The 21,092-nt window shown below is 33.6% G+C and overlaps 3 protein-coding genes across 3 annotated transcripts in view; 1 reads left to right on the plus strand and 2 right to left on the minus strand.

The window, feature by feature from the left end:
• Positions 1-491, minus strand: part of LOC117110828 (GRIP1-associated protein 1-like) — a 6,312-nt gene extending 5,821 nt beyond the window's left edge. Inside the window, exon 1 of the mRNA XM_033253661.1 lies at positions 166-491. The gene's annotated coding sequence lies outside the window, so the exon portion shown is untranslated. The remainder of the gene's footprint in view (positions 1-165) is intronic.
• The window catches only part of LOC117110827 (DIS3-like exonuclease 1), a 39,760-nt gene extending 24,587 nt beyond the window's left edge, over positions 1-15,173 (plus strand). Inside the window, exons 8-25 of the mRNA XM_033253659.1 lie at positions 2,014-2,126; positions 3,295-3,407; positions 4,697-4,850; positions 5,342-5,487; positions 6,567-6,665; positions 7,140-7,338; positions 7,444-7,529; positions 7,763-7,919; positions 8,508-8,603; positions 8,770-8,855; positions 9,205-9,359; positions 10,558-10,619; positions 10,851-10,952; positions 11,127-11,272; positions 12,145-12,233; positions 12,478-12,560; positions 13,119-13,247; positions 13,859-15,173. Of these exons, the coding sequence (XP_033109550.1) occupies positions 2,014-2,126; positions 3,295-3,407; positions 4,697-4,850; positions 5,342-5,487; positions 6,567-6,665; positions 7,140-7,338; positions 7,444-7,529; positions 7,763-7,919; positions 8,508-8,603; positions 8,770-8,855; positions 9,205-9,359; positions 10,558-10,619; positions 10,851-10,952; positions 11,127-11,272; positions 12,145-12,233; positions 12,478-12,560; positions 13,119-13,247; positions 13,859-14,017 (2,174 nt within the window). The 3' untranslated portion in view covers positions 14,018-15,173. The remainder of the gene's footprint in view (positions 1-2,013; positions 2,127-3,294; positions 3,408-4,696; positions 4,851-5,341; positions 5,488-6,566; positions 6,666-7,139; positions 7,339-7,443; positions 7,530-7,762; positions 7,920-8,507; positions 8,604-8,769; positions 8,856-9,204; positions 9,360-10,557; positions 10,620-10,850; positions 10,953-11,126; positions 11,273-12,144; positions 12,234-12,477; positions 12,561-13,118; positions 13,248-13,858) is intronic.
• A 611-nt stretch (positions 15,174-15,784) lies between these two features.
• LOC117110830 (TIMELESS-interacting protein-like) lies at positions 15,785-20,100 on the minus strand. Its single transcript, XM_033253668.1, has 5 exons — positions 19,945-20,100; positions 19,241-19,389; positions 18,496-18,610; positions 17,653-18,070; positions 15,785-17,345 (listed from the first exon to the last, which is right to left on the minus strand). Exons 2-5 carry the CDS (start codon positions 19,371-19,373, stop codon positions 17,004-17,006), a joined length of 1,008 nt encoding a protein of 335 aa, XP_033109559.1. The 5' UTR covers positions 19,374-19,389; positions 19,945-20,100; the 3' UTR covers positions 15,785-17,003.
• Between the last annotated feature and the right edge of the window lie 992 nt (positions 20,101-21,092).

The following is a 21,092-nucleotide window of genomic DNA, read 5'->3' on the forward strand; positions in this document are numbered from 1 at the left end:
AAATAAAAGGCAACAATAATTAATGAAGAATATAACAGTTATATTGTGTTGAATGTGTTGAAAAAAACCTTGCTATTGGATATGAAAGAAATTATGAAACATTTTAATATAAATCATATGCAAATCAACTTCCCCCATCATGATAAATAAAAGTATATTTCTAACCTTTTCACTGCTCAGCTTAAATTGCTTGTCTTAATGTCAGTCAAACAAGGTAAGGTAATTGTTCCTTTGTTATTATGTTCCTGTGCTTCAGTTCAATTCAAACTCACGTGTCAGAAACTTTTTTTCACACGGAGTCGATTCGATGCGTACTACACATACATCCTCTTTGGAGACGAAATCAATGACTAACAATTTTTACCTGATATTAGATATGTACAGTATTTTTTCTAGAGCTCTTGGTGTGTACTGTAGAAGACGCATTATGGTTACATTGCGTGTACTGTGCTCAAAGTGCAATGTTCACAAATTAAAGTCAATATTGAAACCAATTTGAATCACAAAAGACTTCATGAACTTCCGGTGTTAATCTCATATCACGAAGTATGTAAAAAGAACAAAAAATTGTTTCCGGTCAAACAGTTGATATTAAAAGACAGGAAGGGAACATGAATTTGCTAATAAATAGAATCTGTTTGAAGTTGCAATACCGTTTGTAATACCTGCACTTGTAGTATAATAAAAATGTTGAAGTGATGATGAATTATTAATACCAACGAGAGTGAATAACATTACTTCAATCATTTTTTGTTCTATCTTTTTTCCCCAACTGCTCTTAACTGGTAGCATTTGCATATCATTGTTACGCAAATGGTGCTTAAGGTCAATGGCCACAACCACCTGTTAACGGCCATTTACAAGATGAAAATTTCAGAATGTTTACTTTTTCAAAAAGGATGAATGCAACTTTCATAATAACTTAAATATTTATCCTAGAGAATTTGCTATTTGATGCATGTCATAAAAATTGTATAAAAAATAAACATATAAAATTATTGGAATTCCTGATCCCATAAAATTTTATCTTGTATCTAGTATTGATTTATTTACACCACTTCACCCCATATGGTTCATATTTTAGTTATTACTCATGACTCAACGATTTTGCATTTACTACTATACTGTATATTAGGCAAAATAAAACATGGAGTCACTGTTTGCAGGAGACAAAATAATTAAAATTTGTATATAGCAGCTTCTCTAATTACCAAATACCAAAGATCTATAGATACAAGATAATGCTCTCTACAATTTATGTGTAACAAATAGAAGCGTTGATGTTCAGTAAAAAGAAGCGTAGGAAAATAATCGTTTTTGAGAGATCGTGTCCTATTTGCTACCATGGTTATTACAGAATTTGCATGCAGATGCGCTCTCTTTAATTAACGATCTTAAAATTTTTATGAATTTTGAGTATTTAGGTAGTTTACTGTGTTTTATGAATGATTCGGGGTATAAATTATGTGTTTATACATATTTTAGGATGCATGAGAAATTTTAAAGTAGACGTGTGACATTAACGATCTTAAAATTTTTATGAATTTTGAGTATTTATGTAGTTTACTGTGTTTTATGAATGTTTGGGGGTATAAATTATGTGTTTATACATATTTTAGGATGCATGAGAAATTTTAAAGTAGAAGTGCGACATTAAATAATGATTTAAGTGCAGGAGTGTCATGCATCATGCTCGAGACTATGTGTATAGAGTGTTCAACAAGATGCTGAACCTGTTGCGAGGCCAAAGGTCACAATCGCTAGGACAGGAACAAGTAACATTCCAATCAATGTTTTCTAATCTTTTCCCTATAAGTTTGCCCTATATGTTTGCCCTATAATTTGTTACCCCTTACATAAAATAATCAAGTTAAGTATCAGGTATTTAGTGATCTGGGTTAATGTGATGATGATAATGATGATGTCATTTCTTCACCATAATTATGATTATCTATTATCATTAAAGTAGTAGATTTTCTCTGAATGTAAAGATGTTTTTATTTGCTTTTATAGATAATGAAAATGAAGATGATTGTGAAGAGAAGGAATGTCTACCAACTGCAAGGGTTGTTGGAATTATTCAAAGAAATTGGAGGGACTATGTGGCAACATTACCGAAGGAAGAGGTAAATAATGAAAATATTGATGATGATGATGATGATGATGATGATAACATTGATGATCATGGTAGTGTCATTGTGATACAACTGATGATGACAATATCAATTGAATTGTACTTCCTCAATTGCACAACAGTTTGCATTACATCGCACTGGTTTTATTGTGTACATACTTTTATCCAGTATTTACTTAAGCCAAATGTCCTCTATCGTGAGCTTTGCTCATGCATTTTAACCACATTTTTACCGATTAAATAAGATACACTATGCCATGTACAGTATCTTTCAACTTCCATTTTAGGCAATGGTCATCTAATTTATTTATAGAAGATATATTAATTTATTCTAGAAAATCTGTGTGAAAAGTTGTAAATTTTATATAGCTGCCCTGGTCACTGAAATATTCATAAACATTGGCTCTTATTGTTAAGATTCAATTTAAATCCAGTCTCTGGAGGAAAAAATGTTTTGATATGTTTTACAATTGATTTTTCTAAGACACAAAAAGCATATTCGATGAAAAACTGGGGAGCTGTTAAGGAGATACAGATTTTTGAAAATGTTAAAACCGGGAGAAAAGGGCGTAACCACCCTTTTTTCACCCTTTTTTCCACCTTTTTCCCCCCAGTTTTTAAATACTAAAAACAATGTATCTCATTAACCGCTGCCGGGTTTTTCATCAAATATGCTTTTAAGGTCTTACAACATACAGCTTACAATATACTTTTTAAAAATATTAATAATATGTTAGACATATATAGGACTTCATGCCAACAAGGCCTCTAAGCGCTTCACATTATTACCCCCGGTCATTGGAGCACATATCGAACACATATTTAGCTCCCTGGGGAGAATTTCATGTTGTTGCAGCTGTGGATCAGCGCATTTTGTGTTTGAGCCTACTGTACCAGCTACCCACATGTTCTCCTGAGTGGAGAGAGACAACAGTAGGTATTTGTGCCTTTGCCCAAAGACACAAGGGAAATGCACAGCGAGGGATTGAACCGCTGACCTCAAGCTTAAGAAGCAGAACCGTTGCGCCAAACCACTCCTTCAATTGGCTAGCTCTCATAGGAAATTATATATTTGAATGAATGAATAATTGTGTTATTTTGTAGGAAAATAAGGCTATATCTAAGCAAATTAAATTTTTTTTTATCATCATTGTTTTTAGAGACACAACGTTCAGAGTGGAAAAGCAGAAGCAGTGTTAGTAATTCCATTTGATTACAGAATACCTAAGATCAGGATAACAACATCCCAAGTCAGCAGTCTTCAAGGTCAAAGGTGATATGTCTGAAGCATTTTGGTTGAAATTTGAAAGAACTGGTCGTATTGGTTATTCAATTCGGTTTCTGTGTGCTCTGTATGTACAATATAACTGTCTGAACATACAATAACATTTAGGTATAATATGCTACATTAAGTTCAGATGTTTATCTGACCTTATATGTATCATAATCAATAAGCCAATTCATAGTTTGAACTGCCTATGCCCATATCAATGTCAATCAACATAAACAAACATATACACAACATAAGGTTATGACCTTGGATACAAATTGGCTTAAAGTAAGTAAGTAAGTCTCCTCCCAGGGCTCATATGCAATTCAGGATTTGTCCGATATCAAAGGTGCATGTTCACCGTCATTGACAACATTCTTTCATTGTCTCTTTTTTTATTATTCACATTTGTTGTGCCAATTTGATATTGAATAAATCAAAAATGAGATTTTACTTTCTGATAATAGAGGGGTTTCGCATACGTACGTGTATGCATACGTTTAGCTATTCGTAACGGTTTTTAGCTATTCTTTATTTATCACAATCACAGCGAAATTTAAGGCTACGGCATTAGTCCAAGGCCTATTCTGTTTTCTTCTCTCATCATGCTTCTCAAAATCAGATTTTGGCATGGCCTAAAGTTTTGGTATGCAAAGTTTTGAAAATTTAAAGTGGTAGCCGAATAATACTCCTTCCCTTGTTGCCAGAAGAGTTGGTTATCTTGTGAAAGTATTGTTTATGACTTAATGCCTGGCTATTATAAGACTCCTATAAGCTAGGCCAAGGCCTAGATGAAAATCCCGACGCCACCAAGCACCAACATTTTAATACCCAAAAATGAGACGCATCCTATCGTAACTTGCTGTCTTCAAAAATTCACAAAAATGGTACGTATTCAAAGATACGTTTATTTGTTAAACTTAAATGTAAACTTTGTAAAATGTTTAAAAAAATGAAGATCCTACTAGAAATCCAAAATTTTTCTACGCGTTTTTCACTTACGTGTAGTGAGCAAGATATGCATGTCGTACACACAGTTAGCGGTTAGCAACCAGCGTATGACGTCATAAATGATGATGTATCCGTCAAAATACACGTATGCGAAACCTCCCTAATGATTAAATGAAAAACTCACTTGAGTTTTGAATGTGCTACTTAACTAAATTTTCTTCTCAATATAAACTCTATGTTACATTGTCCTCACTTCAGAATTTTAAGGAAAGTTACAATAAGAAATGCCCAATACCAGTTATTATCAACAGTGTTTAACATACCTTTGATTTACGTTGCAGAATTATGGTTAGAATTGACTCATGGGAAGCCAATTCTCAATATCCCAACGGCCATTTGGTTCGCAAGTTGGGACCAGTTGGTGATTTAGAGACAGAAATAGCAACTGTTATGGTTGAGCATCACTTATCTGCAGCAGGTTTCTCAGAGTTGCAGGTACACTACATTTTATTTATATCAGATTTTTTTTTTTAGTTTGCAGGTGTTAAGGCAGGCATATATCATCAGATTTTTGTTTAAAAGACTTTAAACAGACAATATTCAATAGACAATGATCAGATTATGAAGTAGTACTCAAACTTTCAGATTGGATATTTATATTCAAGTCGCTTAAAGAATGTTGACGTTTGAACTTGTTCCCCACCCCTAAAAATCTATCGGCATCTTTATTTCAAAACACAACACTATCAAATACAAATTTTGTGGCACCCAAAATGCTGATTTTAAGCATTCATTTTACAATCCAATTTCATTTAAAAACTGTACACATTCAAAAAAGACAAGAGAAAAGATAAAAAATATATAAATACGTTATAAAGTTCATGTGATTTTGTACATCACTCGACACATTTAATATCTCGCAGTGTATTGCTCTACTGCTTATTATCTGACTGTGTCTTAATTTTTTAATTTATGGTTTTCCTCAGCAACTTGAATTACCAACAAACAGCAAAGAAAATCCCTGGAAGCCCACAAAGCAGGAGATAAGCAAAAGATTGGATTTACGACACTTACTTATCTTCAGTATTGATCCAAAAGGATGTGAGGATGTGGATGACACCCTCTCAATTAGGTATGCAATTTGGTGTAACATTCAATTAATTTTGATAATGATAAAGCCAATTGCTGCATTTCCCAACCACAGGGACTTCTGAAAGTCAGGGCTGATTGGCAATTTTTGTTTTTACTCTAGGGCCTTGGCTAATTATCACTTACCCCATGCGTTTGGTTACAGGGTTCCCATGTCTTCTGCATTTCGCAGGAGTCTGCCAGAAATCAGGATGACCTCCCTCACTCCTGCAAGCAAACAAGAATCTCCTGGTAAACCCATCTCCCGCAGATTCATTAAATTTACATGTTTTTACTACCTTATGATAAATTGTCTCACAGAAGCCAGCGGCGATAGATACCGCCGCCGTGCAGAAAAATAAAGATAGATGTGTTAAAATAGGTTAAAAGTTTCCCACAAAAATAATATAGACGAGCAGTACTGGATAAAGACAGCTGAGTTTCCTGCTTCAAACAAGGTATCCATTCGTAGAAGTATGTTCGTAAACGTCTTATGAAGATAAGCCTATCCAAGTGAACATAAAAGGGTTGGGGACCAGGACATACCTTCGACTTTAGTTTGACAGAGATTGAAATATGTTAAATACAGACATAATGTATACACAGGCCTAGTTCTAGAGTCTAGTTAAAATATGTAATTATGTATCGAAATTATATATTTATTTATATATATATAATATTTATATAAACATTATGCGTAAATATGTATTTAGTAAAATAAATTGAATTTATCGAAAATATGGAAGAAGCGTAGGAAGAAAGATGAATAGGAAAGAAATTTGGAGTGGCTGAAATATTTACCGAAAATAAACAATAATAATCATTTTGTCATTATTGCATCACGTTTTTGTGAAAATTTGTTGGCATTAATCGTCTATTTTATTCGTGTGGGAAACTTTTAACTTATTTAACCAGATCTTCCTGGAAGTGACTTCTTCAAATTTGTGGCCCCTGCGGTTGTAAAATGGTATTAATAGAGCTAAAATTCATGGTTTATGGTATGAGATTTTTATTAGTTAAAGCTTGAAAAGCAATGTTAAATAAATACAAGTTTATCACAATGATGGGTATTTTTTTCTTCAGAGAGCTTCCAAATGGTGAACTAGAGCTGGGTGTTCATATTGCTGATGTCTCCCATTTTGTGCATCCTCATTCTCTTACTGATCTGGAAGCAAGGCAAAGGTATTGCCTCAACTTGTTTATTAACTGTTTCCTAAAATAGTTTAGTCACATATTAGTTAAGTCAGATTTTTTTTCCCCCTGGATGTGCAATATTTCTGTTAATGCGTGCTGCACAAGAGAGTAAATAGATTCGCAAATGGTTGTAACCACTTTAAGGCAGCATTTTAAGTTGTTGAAGTTTTGATCTTGTGAGAGTTAAAAAAAAATGTTTGTTGTATTTGATATTTTTGCCTTGAGTTGTCAAATTCTTACTGTGAGCAGTAGCTTGAACTTCTTGCTGAGTAAAGACACTAATTATCCAGCATGATGGTATAGCTTGTGTACATTGTCAGCCTACTACCGGCAATGGCAGGAATACCCAAAAGGTATACTTATTGTTTGGTGTAAAATATGAACAAAAATATGACCATTATAAAAGAAATATGTATTTTACATTTATCCTAACTTTTTTTTCATAACTTACTTTTGTAACAGATCAACAACAGTGTACCTAGCTGATCGACGATATGATATGCTACCGGCAATCCTAAGTGCAGACCTCTGCTCATTGGTTAGTGGCGTAGACCGCTATGCAGTCAGTGTAATCTGGCATCTCGACAGCCACTCCTACCAAGTCAATGATGTATGGTACGGCAGGACCATCATTAAATCAGCTCATAAAATGTTCTATGAGGTAAGTAAATATTTTATATGTAAACATTTTCTGATTTTTATCAGCCTTGCAAAATGATTTTTATGAGTCTGTTTTATGTCTGTGCATGTATTTATTTTTTCATAGGCAGCTCAGGCATTGCATGATGGGAAAGATGTCAGAACAGATATTCCAGAACTCAAAAACATGGATCCATCTGCTGTTGAAAAGAGGTAGAACAAGTAGAAAATATATTGCTGTTTGAAAACAAAGCCGGGCATAAACTATCAGATTTTTTTTTACTCAACTAATAATATTTGATCTTACTTTTGCTGATAAAACAGAACATTGTCAAACTTTTAACATACATTGATACACTTTTTATTTTTCCTCTGTAGTGAATATTTTTAAATTCACATTCTGATTGCATTTCAGACTTTCTTGATAGATATTTTTTAACCTTTAGGCTTCAAAAATTGAAGTGGAGTGTGGACAAGCTTATGGATGTTGCCAGACATTTGAAAGCTAACAGAGTGAAAGAGGGCGCTGTCCAACTAGAAGGCCTCGAGGTCAAGGTGGAGCTAAATGAAGAACAAGAAATTGAGAATTTGATTCCGAAACAGGTTTGATAATTTGAAGACATGCTTTGTTTTAAAACATGAAATGTATCTCAATACATACTAAAGTGCACCATAATCTGAAAAGTGAAACATTATGCATAAATCTCACAACATACTCTGCACCACAATCCTACACTGTATACAAGAGGCGGATTTAGGGTGGGGGGGGTGGCGGCCTAAGAAAAAAATGATAGCCCACAACGCCTCAAATGTTATTTTCAGGCGTCTAGAACACAAACATTTCGCGGGGGAATGCCCCCGGACCCCCTAGGACATTGTTGTCTCGATCGGCCCAAATTTCGGTTTCGCGCCCCCCCCCCCTTTTGGTCCCCCATTTTTGGACATCTCTGGATGCGCCCCTGTATATTGTGCACAATATTATTCTGACACTGACAATACACTATGTACTATAATCTCAATATACTGTGAATGATAATCTCACAATATACTACTGCATATCATAATCTCACAAAAGTAGCACACACTGCATGAATCTCACAACAGACTGTTCTCTATTACAGTATCTCACAAGATGATGTGATGATCTGTAATATCTTATAATCATTATTTGTTAATTGTGTATTTTTTTAGACCATGGAAATACATGAAACAATAGCTGAATGCATGATTTTTGCCAATCATTGGGTTGCAAAAAGAATAGTTGAAACCTACCCACAATGCTCCTTGGTAAGATATAATCTTTCTAAACCTCTGTAATTATAATATCTACAAAGTACTATAATATGCCAAACTCTATAGTTACATTTTTTTTTCAAATGTTTTTTTATGTTTTGACATCACTAATATGATATTGTAATATATTAATCAAACAATTTTACTTAATTCAATGCAGCTACGCTATCATCCTTTACCGAGACAAGATCACTTCCAACAGCTTGTTGAAAGTGCCAAGGCTAAAGGCTTTGAAGTTGATACAAGGTATTATTATCATTGACATTGTTTGTTTATCCTGTAAAGGATAACATTTAGGTTATGTTTAAATAATGTGTAAAAATGCTATTTTAATAATTGTTCTTATAATAAGAAATAATAATAATAATAATGGTTTTTGACGTAGCACCCTAAAATAATCTTTCAGAGCAATATTACACACAAAATGTAATAAATAAAAAAGACAAATTAAACAGTAAAAAGATCTTTTAGGCAATCCTTAAACATAGTCAAGGATGTTGCTCCTTAAATTTTTGTCAAGTAATTGTTAATATTGAACAGTTTTAATATATTGCTTATTTAATTATTAGTTAATTAGTTATCATTATTTTTGCAGTACCAGTAAGACCTTAGCGGATTCATTAGACAAGTGTGTTGATGCTAATGATGTGAATGTGAATGGCATGTTGCGATCCCTAGCAACCAAGGCTATGTCCAATGCTTTATATTTCTCAACTGGGAGCTTACCAAGAGATCAGTTCTTTCACTATGGTAAGTTATGCATCAAACTTTTTTCAGTACCCATAAATATAGGTCGTGATGTTGTCATATCACACCCATGGGTAAATCGCATGTATTGGTTGCATAACTCTTCATATAGGAACATGGTATGAACAGAGCTGTTAATGCAGACAATAATTTCTCATCTTTCTTAACACTTTGACCACCAGGGGTTTGAAAAAATAGTATCAGATACCACCATATATTTTAGTGAATTTTAACACTTTTCCGAATCTCGTTGAGAGTGCGTATGTGATTAGGTTGATATGTAATGATCATCAATCATGAAAATAGTCTTTCCATTGCGCAAATAAAAACCATTTATTATTTCATTTATAACACACTTAAAATAGATTCTTGTCATTTGATATTTTATGAAAAAAATTTACATTGGAGATTCTAGTCATTTGATGTTTTATGAAAAAAATCTACCCTTTTTCTAAATAGAACAGTCCAGCATCTCTTTAACCAATCAAATGATTGTATTAAGTTGATTGGCATATCATATCCTAGGCACCGTGCAATGGGAAAAAATGGGTGCAAGGAAAATGCACGGATGGAAATAAAAATTCATGGTGGAACTAAATTTTTATGATGAGTGATGAAATGGGGTAAATAAGTTAACCAATGTCACATGATACGAAATCCACCAATCAAATGACAGGGATCTATTTAGGTGTGTTATAATATACAAATAATGAATGTTTATGAGTACAATAGAAAGAATATTTTAATGAGTTGAAAGTAACAGTCAATCTTTTAACGAATGAAACTATTATTTATTTGCCAAATAAAAAACATTCATTATTTGTTTTATAACACACCTAAAATCGATTCTTGTCATTTGATATTTTATTCAAAAAGTATCTACCTTTTTTTTGAATGGAGATTCTTTTCATTGGATATTTTATGAAAAAATCTCCCCTTTTTCTAAATGGAAAAGTCCCACATCTTTTAACCAATCAAAAGATTGTATTATGGAAAGAAAATGCATGGATGTTTATTTCCATGAAAGACGAAAGGGGTAAATAAACAATGTCACGTCATATAAAAATCCACCAATCAAATGACAGGGATCTATTTAGGTGTGTTATAAAACTTTATGAAGCACTGCAGTAGTTACTGTACACACATTTATTACTTTCAGCTAAGTTGTATTACGGTATATATTCCTATTGTGTTTTTGTAGGATTGGCCTTAGATTGTTACACCCACTTCACATCTCCTATTCGTCGATATGCTGATGTAATTGTGAGTATAGTATATGAAAAATAGTTTACATTTTCATGAAAAATACTACATTTAGCTAATTTGTATGATAAATGAAATACCTGCTAAGGAACACTCATCCATGGTATATAAGCCAAATGCTGTGGGTCTTGATATATCACACTGACATAGCATTAATTATATAATAATGATAAAGTTATATTTATATAGATTTAATATAGATATTAATATGTAAAATTTTTCTATTGACAGGTTCACCGATTATTAATAGCTGCTGGGAATAATGACTCCAATAGTGTTCTAAATAATAAAGATCTCCAGGAATTATGTGAGCATATAAATAATAAGCACAGGGTATGTTCTAGCAACCAAACTTGTAAAAACTTACAACTTTACCAAAGTACAAGGATAATATATCTTTTACTTAAAATTGACTGAATTCTAAAAAGTTACATAAAAATGAAGTAAGAAATTCAAAATTTTATTGTTCAAGTTAATTAGCTTAACCCAGACTTTATATAATTATAGGCTTCGCAGCATGCCCAGAAGGACTCGCAGGAATTGTTTCAAACAATTTTTTTCAAAGACAAAAATGCTGAGGTAGATGAATGTTGTACGGTAGATGCTATCATAGAGAGCATACGATCAAATGGTTTCTTAATATTTGTTCCAAGGTAAGCGCTTCATTGGAAGCTTTGAATGCTAAAGCACTCAGTACTATATGCAACATTCTAGAATACTTACCCACACACAGCTGAGTATATTATCAGTGGCATTTGCTAAAACGACTGAGTATTGTTTGAAGGTTTGTACGGCGAAGTAATAATATAACAAATCTTGCGGTACACCAGGTAGATAGTTCTGAAAAGAACTGTTTTCTTGTTGAGAATGTCTCAATGTTTCGATTGAGTTGCATCAATCATCATTAGCCTATAATAATAATCTGCAGAGTTCAAACAAGGATATGCTTATATGATTGGAAAGTAGGACTTGTGGCTGAGTGGTGAAAACTGAACATAGCTGAGACTAGGTGTGAAAAGGCTAATATAAAGGCCAGTATACACAGTGTGTGTAAGGGTGGGACATGGCTATAAATGCCAATACTGTGGCGTTGTTTCTAGCGTGGTCATGTTTTCAGTGTGGTGAGAAATGTGCTGCTTTTGTTTAGGTCCGATTAAACATGGAAAGCTGAGTTAATGTTATGAAATTCACTAACAGACTTGAGTGATGAGTGGATTGGATAGTTTGGGTAATTTTTTCTTTGGACTAAGCACTTTTTAAGCAAACCCCTCCTCCCTCTGGTAAACCTCTGATAAACCAAACCACCCCTTTCCTTTGCATTTACATGCTGGAATGCTTTAGCTCCGGGGAATTCCCCTATGACCATTTCCCAAAAGTGCATCTGGACCCACCATAGTGCCTAGCCACACTCCTAAACCTCACAGTAAACCCCCTTTAAGAAATTCTGATTAGAGTTTAGTTTGAGGTCTTAAAAAAATGAGATATATAAGGCTACAAAATCTACTATCATCATTTTTTAATTTAGGTATGGTATGAAAGGGGCGGTGTTTTTAAAAGATAAAAATGGTCTTGTTCGTGACGCGACTGGACAAACCAAGCCAGTGTGGGTTGCAGGTATGTTTATCCTCAAAATCTTAATTCTAATGATGATAAAAGCACAGTATAAAATTTAGATCAGATTAAATAATTTATCAAATTCCACACAAAACAGAACAATTATTTATGCATTTAAAATAATTTAATTCAAACTAACATTTTAATTATATAAAGATAAACAATTTAGATATTAAATTATAGTTTTCAAGTTTTATTAGCTCATCACATAATTATGGTATCTTTATCAAATTTAATATCACAGGCTCGCTTTCAAGGTCTGGTTACTCTGTCACAGTAAACACACTCACTGGATCTACTACCTACAATTTATTTGATCATGTGACTGTAAGTTGAACATTTCCACATTCAGGGATGAATAGAAGATAAAAAAGGAGGACTCAACTAGGTGTGGCATTAGTTGTTAGCACAGCTGCCCAAGCCCTCTCTGGATACATAGGCATATATTACTATCTTGTATTTAATATACATTCCACCTACCCACCTTAATCTGTAACTGTACATTGGTTTATATGTGAAAATATGCAAAACAATGAGCGATTTAAATTTATTTTGGTGAAAATAATTTACATCTATTTCATGAATATTTACCTGGATAAACCGACTAATTGCCATTGTTCATTTACGAACACCCCTACAACAAAAATAGAACCAATGAGGGATTTTAATTTATTTTGGTGAAAATAATTTACATCTATTTTCTGAATATTTACCTGGATAAACCAACTAACTGCCTACCATTATTCCTTTAAAAACACACCTACGACAAAAATAGAACCGTTGGATTGTCCCAGCATGTGATTGTGCGCATGTCCAAGTGTTATTCTCATTCCTTCATTTATTCAATTTGAATATGGTGTAAATAAAGTTGTCTTATTTTCTTAGGTTCGTATTACTGTGCAGTTATCTGATTGCCACTCGCATTCCATTAAGTACGAACTGGTGAGCAATAAACCACATGAAGAAATGCAAACAGAGCAAGGAAACACAACTGTTAGTAAAGATGCACTAGAGGTGAGTTATAAATTTAATATAAGGTGCTCTTATATAAATTAAGAATCATTGTTTTGAAGAATTGCTTTACGTATCTAGAGACTGTGGTGGTACAATTCATTGGACCAAAAAATGGAATAAAATTTTTCTTTAGAAGAAAAAGTAATTTAAATTGCAGAATCCATTCAATTTCACGAGAGATTTGGTTGATGTGTCTGAACCCAGTATATTTTTTCAAGACGAGTAGGGGGTTACCCTAGTGTACTGGTCCACTCAGCCCTTGTCGTAGACAGATGAAAAGTGTGCCGATTTACCAGCTGCTGAGAACATGAAGTGACCCTCAGGGGAGGAGAAAGTTATTGAAAGTGCAACATCTAGTCCACCGCGCCTTTGATAAACGTTTGAATTGGCGCATTATTGATGTCTGTTATTATCAACTTTTCATTTTTGTGCTGATATCATATCTTCCACAGCGTATGGGAGGAATTGGTCGATTTATGTATTTTTCTTGGTCTTCTACTTCTTATGTTGCCGCCTTCATCCTGATTGTATTGTGTTTAAAATTCTACATATACTGTAGTTTATGTTTATAACATAAAAATAATAGTAATCATTTTTGTTTTTGTCTTCAGGGTGTTGTGAGTGCTGTAAGGGAAATGCATATAGATGCTGGTGACAGTCACGGTGTTGATGTCAGTGTTGTTAAAGATAATCAATTCAGCCAAAGCAATTCGAAAATGTATCAATTGTTGAACTATTTTAGAACAATGGCTCTTCAAGAATGTTCATAATTTTGTTATGTTTGTTAACATGCAGAAGGCTGTTCATTAAATGCATGTAGTATCTCAAGATGGTATACTGTATATTCCTCCGGTGACCTTATAATTTCATCTCAGTGATTTTTTTATAATTCTTAACATTCCAGATCGGAGAAGCCTCAACAAATATATTTTTGATATACTGTAAAATGCTTTGAAATGATTGAAAATTCAGGTGTTTTAATACCAATAATTAGTTAAAAATATATGAACTATTATGCTCAACTTGCAATGGTTGAAGTAAACAAATATTATAGAGGGCTCACTTTATTTGACTTGTTCTATTGACAGCATGGTGATTGGATAGTTAATTGTGCATAATTGGACGTTTTGATGCCAATGGAAAAATTACTGTATTATAATTTGCCAAAGGAACTTGCTTAGCATGTGCTCTGAAAATTATGTTAAAGTGCTTTGTATAAAAGTATCTGATTTGTTGAATTTTGCAGATTCAGTGAATTCCTCGGTTATAGCCTATACTGTAATTTCAAAGGGGACTTTTGATACTGTTGTAAGAAGACTGCCCCAAAATCTTATTAAATTAAGTTGTTTACCCACTGTTCACCACAAGGTTTCATTTTCAGTTGGAACCATAAAATAATTTAGTCAGTGTAAATTTTCTTGTGCATCACTTTCAGACTTTTGAGGAAAAGTTTAGCAATATTCCACATTTGCATGATTTTAATGTTGTATACATAAAATAAATTAAAATAGGGCCTATTGTAAGTATATTATGTTTAAGGCCTTTATTAAAATCAAATGAATAAAAATAATATGTAATTAAGGAATGCATTGTGAATAAAATTCATATATTTTCTATCAATTTTTTATATTCACACTCTTTTTGTATATTCTGTAGCAATTCTTTAAAAATAGACTAACATGTAGGTGACATGCTTAAAAATGATAAAATTAAGGAATACATTATTTTAAACTTGAATAAAAAATTATTTTAGTCACCTACATAAAAATCAAATGATTAAATTATGATAATTAAAATCAAATGATAAAATGATTAAAAATGAATTAATAGCATTCAGGGATACATTGCTCGTCTATCAGTTGCTTTAGTAAACTTTATGTAAATACTATTGTCAAATTTGTAAATAAATATGAAATTGTTTTTGTATATGTTTATCGAGAGTTTTATTGTATGTCTTTAGTTATTTATGATTAACATAGCTGATGTTCTAGTACATTTTCATAGTGGTGTGGGAATAAACAAAGTACCTAAAGGTTGAACTAATATTGCAGTTTCTGGTGCACCTTGTGCTATCTGATGAGTCTCTAGAAGTACCTGTTCTAGATAAATGTTTAATATTCAAAAGTAAAACACCAATTGCCTTCTAGAGCTGTGCTGATGAGTCTCTAAAAGTACCTTTTCCAGATAAATGCTTAATATTCAAAAGTAAAACACAAATTGCCTTCAAGAGCTGTGCTGATGAGTCTCTAAAAGTACCTTTTCCAGATAAATGTTTAATATTCAAAAGTAAAACACAAATTGCCTTCAAGAGCTGTGCTGTGGTTCCATTTTTTTTCAGTCTATCGGTTAGTATGGAATTATATAAAATGTAATGACACACAAGAGAGATATGCAGAATTCTGATGGTTTTTATGGTAGAAAATGTAGTCGTGTCTGTATTCCATATTTCATGTCATTGGACCATTCAGTCATGAAAGGAAAATGTTTAGATTGTATACACTACACTTTACTTTTCTGAACATTAATATTTAAATTTATGTTGTCATTTTCACATTGTGGATCCCCTTCCTAAAGTCACTCCTTGATGAACCTCTGCTATGGTGATGATATAATACAGATAAAATAAAAACTTTGATCTATCTTCAAGTAATACATTTATTAATATACAGTATATATTGTAAATTGTCCATTCAAACTTCAGTGTCTTGTTTCGCATCAAGGTTGGTTTCCATAAAGTCACTATACACCAATAGCTGACAGCTTATATTGACAGCATACCGTAAAATCTTGAATTGAGGCCCTGAGCTAATTTTTTTTTTTTTTTTTGCTTTTCGAAATGAATGCTGTAAGTTTTGTGAGTTTGTACTATGAAAAAGTAAATATGACCAATGTAACATCATTCTGCATCATGGAGTGTATTAAATCACCAAAACTACTGTATAAACCAAGCTTGTTTTCAATTTATTTTGTTTTTTAAAAATCATGTAGTGTATGTACTGTACTATCTCGAAAAGAAGCCTATGCTATCTTGACGAGACTAATTTTGCAAACTAAAGAAGTGCCTTCAATTCAAGATGGGCTTCACCTCGAGATTAAGCCCATTGGGCTTTAATCCAAGGTTTTACGGTTTGTTGTAAATTGTCCATTCAAACTTCAGTGTCTTGTTTTGCATTAAGACTGCTTTCCATAAAGTCACTATACACTATCTGTTGACGCAGATTTATAAGTCAAATTTGGGAACTTTTCTGATTATGTTAGGGACAGCTATGCAGTGTAACCACTGTTGCAATTTTATGTAAGCCATGGTTTTACAACAATAGACAATTAAGAATCAAGCATGTTTACTTGTTCAACAGGTACACTAACATAGAAGCTGGTTCTGTAAATTATATCAAAAAGTTCACAAAACTCATTTCTAAATGTCACTACCTAGTAACGATGGAAGTTCCTATCATCAAAAAGTGCACCCTCTGCGTTCGCTTGTCTTATAGAAGTGTGCCCCCATGTAAGATACTAAAACGCAATCGTTTTTAATAATAGTAGCATTATTCTAACTATTGCCCTCTATGAAGAAAGTGTATCATGTGGAACACATAAATTGTGCGGGGCCCTACTGGGTAACTGAAAGTGATAACCAAACGCAGTAGGCGTCGGATCTTGCAAAGTAAAGGGGTGTATCATTTGTTTACACTCACAAGTGCACTGTGCTCTTTTTAGTTCCTATACACTTTGCTTAGAGCTATTAATTAGTGATTGTTATTCAAGTTCAATGACCTCATTAGTATCCATTTTTTCCACTACATTATTTTCACTTTCCATGACACAATCATCCTCATTTTCTGTGAATGTTGATTTCTGTTTTTCTGATTGTTCAAAGTCATCTGGCTGTTGACACTCCTGTTTTTTCTGAGTTCTTTGCTGATTTTCTAGTGTGTCCTGTTGGTTTTCCTGTTTTTCTTGTTGGTTTTCTTGGCTTTCCTGGTCTTCTTCAGTTCTCTGTGTGCCTTGTGCAGCTTGTGCTAATCTTGCAGCCTTACGTTTAGCTGCCAGGAGTTTCTTCTCCTCGATTCGTTTCAGTTGTTCAGCCGTCAGAGTATTCTATATTAAAACGTGATTTGGATTTTAAATTAAAAAAAATATTACAACATACATGTGCAGTTTAACGACCTATATACCTTTTCACACTGCAGATATTGTTATCTATCCCCTTTATGGCAAACACTTCTCGGCAGCCACAGAGTGGATAAAATGAAAGATATTCTGAAATTTCAATTTTTTCATTGCAGCAGGTGCATTAACAGGCTAAAAATTAAAGTTTATTTTAAATTTAAATCATTAAGGTGGGCATTGGTTTCACAAAAAAAAGAAAAAAAAAGCCATAGGTGTAAAAAAGAAAAAAACTTACGCTAATTGGCTGAAGAGGAGGTGGGGATGGTGGTTGGGCAGGTGTGGCTGGTTCTTTAGTAGTTGGCTTATCTGCAAATAGATCATCAAAATTCCATTCCTCTTCGTCAACTGCTGGTTCTGCTGTTCCTAACTGAGCGTTCTCCGCACCCATGTTCTCGGGTGCTGGTATATCTTCATCAATAATCGGTATGTCCAATCGGATTTTCTTCACACACACCTGAACTGGTTTTTTAGTTCCAAGTTTTTCCACTCTGGCTATGATGTCATCAAATGTCATTCGAGGACAAAGTCTGTGGGCCCAGTGTTCCATAGTGTGCATTAATGTGTTCAAATCTTCTGTCTCATAACCTTTGCCCTTGAATTTCACTTTCTCAAAGTGTTTTAATAGCATTGGTATTCCACGATCACCAGATAACCTACAAAAAGTGAAATATAGTTCATTAAATTATTTCTACAAAGTGACAGGTTTGAAAACTTGTTCAGCAAAGAAACACTGCTGTTGGAAACTGCTTTAAGTAGTAGTATGCACTACATAAGAAATAGTATGTGCATTTCAAAACAATAAACCATCTCATAGTTTCAAGCGCACCTGTCTATGTCAAAGGTCAAGGCATATGATAATACTATAAAATGAAAATGTCATTATCTGTATTAGTTTATAAATGTGATGAACATTCATGTCATTGTTGGCATGGTCTGCTACATATACATTGGCACATATACATAATCAATATTCAGGTAGTAGGCCTATACACTGTATGATGGATTTTTAAAGAAAAAAATATAATGTAAAATGCTTAGGATACTGTAGGAGGGATACTATGGAATACATCTGCTGTACCTGGCTGGATCTAGTTTAGGTTGAGGTCGCCGAACTATTCTCTTGGCACGAACTTGTGTTTGTTTTGCTCCAGTAGTAGCCGCATGAGCATCAAGTATGGCTCCAATATCACCCTCTGTACAAGATATAAATATTAAAAACTGTATAAACACAAGCAATTATGTACTATTTTGACTATAAAATAATAGTGTTTTTAACACAAAATACCAAAATGCTTCTCATTACCACACTGGCTAAATTAGAAATACTGAAAACGTGCATAAATTGTTTTAACTACTCTCTGTAGGGAGTATTCCTGATCAAGCATAACAATTCCAAATGACAAAATATTATAACACATTGGTTGCATCAGCCCCTCCACCCTCCCCCTCTCTACTGGATCATTGTACTTCAAGCCACAATGTCAATTAAAAAATATGGGATGTGTTTAGACCAAAGATATTCAAAGGGAAAATTCTAGTGGCAGATCACACAAGTGGCAATCAAAAAGGATTTTGAGGTGTTCCTTTTTAGCTACTGGTGGGGAAGCACTACTTTTGCCTCTACCTGGAACTGCAATTCTTCCATATCAGTACTGAAACGGTTGGATGTTGAGCTAAGTGCATTATTATGATTATACATGCTGCAATATCAGCTTTTTCGAGTCAATTCTCCATCCTCCTAGTATTGACTGAATACAAGAACTTTAAAACCATATGAATGATCATTCATAAACATAACTAAATAAAGAAAGAATCCTACAAACCTTCCATTGGGTTTTCTACTTGTGATGATTCTGGCATTTCCAGTGGAGGCAGTTCCTGTGGTTCTGGAGGGATGTCGTCATCAGTACCGGCATACTCATCATCATCGTTCACGGAATGGTCTGATAATTCCATGTTGCAATTTTGATCACTAATAAAAATATAATTAAAATAAAAATGATGTGTTGTTATACTAGAAATATGGAATGTTGCAGTAGCATGCTGATATGCATCCATGATGAGGTGGTTTCTGCTTAGGCTTACTGTTTCTGTTTAGTTTAGGGCCCAGACCTGGGGTAGATCGAATCTGGATCGTTTCGACATTTTACCACCACTTGGCCTAGCCTACTATGGAATTGATGGTACTACTGGGTTCTGGGTTAAGTCTGGTTTTCACAGTTACTGTCTCCTACATTACGAGCCTAGGCCTAGGAGGGCCGTCCATAGGCATAGAAACAGCTTCATTCATGCATAACCTAGGCCTAGCTGCCCTAGCTAGCCTAGGCCTGACCTAACTAAGGGCGGTGTCAGTGAGTAGAAGTATGGTATGGGCCACCTACCTAGGCTAGGCCTAGTAGCTAGTAGTAGGCTAGCCTAGGCCTAGCAATTGTAGCAAGATATTTTGTATGCCGTCCATAGATAGGCCTTAATTAAGCGATTTCGTTCTGATCTTGTAAATGACCATATATAAACCACAAATACTTACGCTAAAAACAGTATATAATTTTGGTCTCAACTTTTACTTCGTAGAGTACTGACAGTAATATTTTTGTTCTTTTGATTTGTGTACAAGACAAAATTTCGCGCGAATCTTTGACCAAGTAAGGAAAATGTGGAGCGCCCTCTAGAATGTAGCTATTTATAGAGAACTCTTTACATATCAAATCACATGCTTCAATCCAATTGCTTTAATGTAAATAACTATTTAGTTTTTTTAAGTATTGGCATTACAGTACATTACTATTCACATAAGTAGCTGTTTTTGCTGGACCACGTCCATATTAAAACAAAAAGACAGTTACTCCGAAAAGAGACACAGAGATTTTGAGATTCAACGTTTCAATCTATTTGATCATTTTCAAGAATACTGTACATCCATATTAATCACGAGAAATTTGATCACAAAATTCCAATAAGCTTATTGTGTAAACCTCATGTAGGCCACTGACTGCATGTTATCAACGATTGCTGTGGTAATAATTTAAATAGCTTTTTCTATGATTTGAAGCAGTGCAGTATATCTAAATTTTAGTTAATTATACCTAGAGAAATTACTGGCATGAAGTAATTCCAATATAAACCACAAATATAAAAGTTCATTATTGGTGATAGAAGCGTTTCCTCGATCGGCCAACCCTCTGAAACACACTTCCATTGGTAATTCAAAACTCACCCAACATTGACTGTTTTAAAAAGGCACTAAAGACCTCTTTTTACAATACACCTAACTTCAACTGGCATCTTTCAGCGCTTTGAGGCTATTTTTTTGCATTAGGCGCTTTATAAAAGTATTATTATTATTAAACATTTAAACTACTTCCAAAGCAATCAAGATGTTATGGCAGGCCTAATAAGTTATTTGAATTGTTTGCATTTTATATCTAATTTAGTTATTAGCTTACAATTCAAAGTTGAACAAGAATGAAAATTTTTCACACCAAACAGATGCCATAAAATAGTACTGTGCTACTTTTTTGCGCATACCAACTTAGAATTTAGGGGAAAATTAATTGTGGTGGTAAACAATTTCAAGGGTTGTGGTAGTAAACAAAACTGAATTGTTTTTGTGACCACTTTCTCATTGGAAGTTGAAAAATATTTGATGCTTTTAAATACAAAGAAAATTAATTTTTT

Source organism: Anneissia japonica, unplaced genomic scaffold (genome assembly GCF_011630105.1).
Source record: "Anneissia japonica isolate Jap-2015-1 unplaced genomic scaffold, ASM1163010v1 scaffold2756_len2360902_cov194, whole genome shotgun sequence".
Taxonomy (NCBI): Eukaryota; Metazoa; Echinodermata; class Crinoidea; order Comatulida; family Comatulidae; genus Anneissia; species Anneissia japonica.

What these genes read in the sequence shown, in the direction of transcription:
- LOC117110830 (XM_033253668.1), bottom strand. Translation starts at nt 19,373, where the DNA reads ATGGAATTATCAGACCATTCCGTGAACGATGATGATGAGTATGCCGGT. An exon ending in CCTAAACTAGATCCAGCCAG is followed by an intron (nt 18,071 to 18,495) that starts GTACAGCAGATG and finishes CACTTTTTGTAG; the next exon opens with GTTATCTGGTGATCGTGGAA. An exon ending in CTCCTCTTCAGCCAATTAGC is followed by an intron (nt 17,346 to 17,652) that starts GTAAGTTTTTTT and finishes GTTTTAATATAG; the next exon opens with AATACTCTGACGGCTGAACA.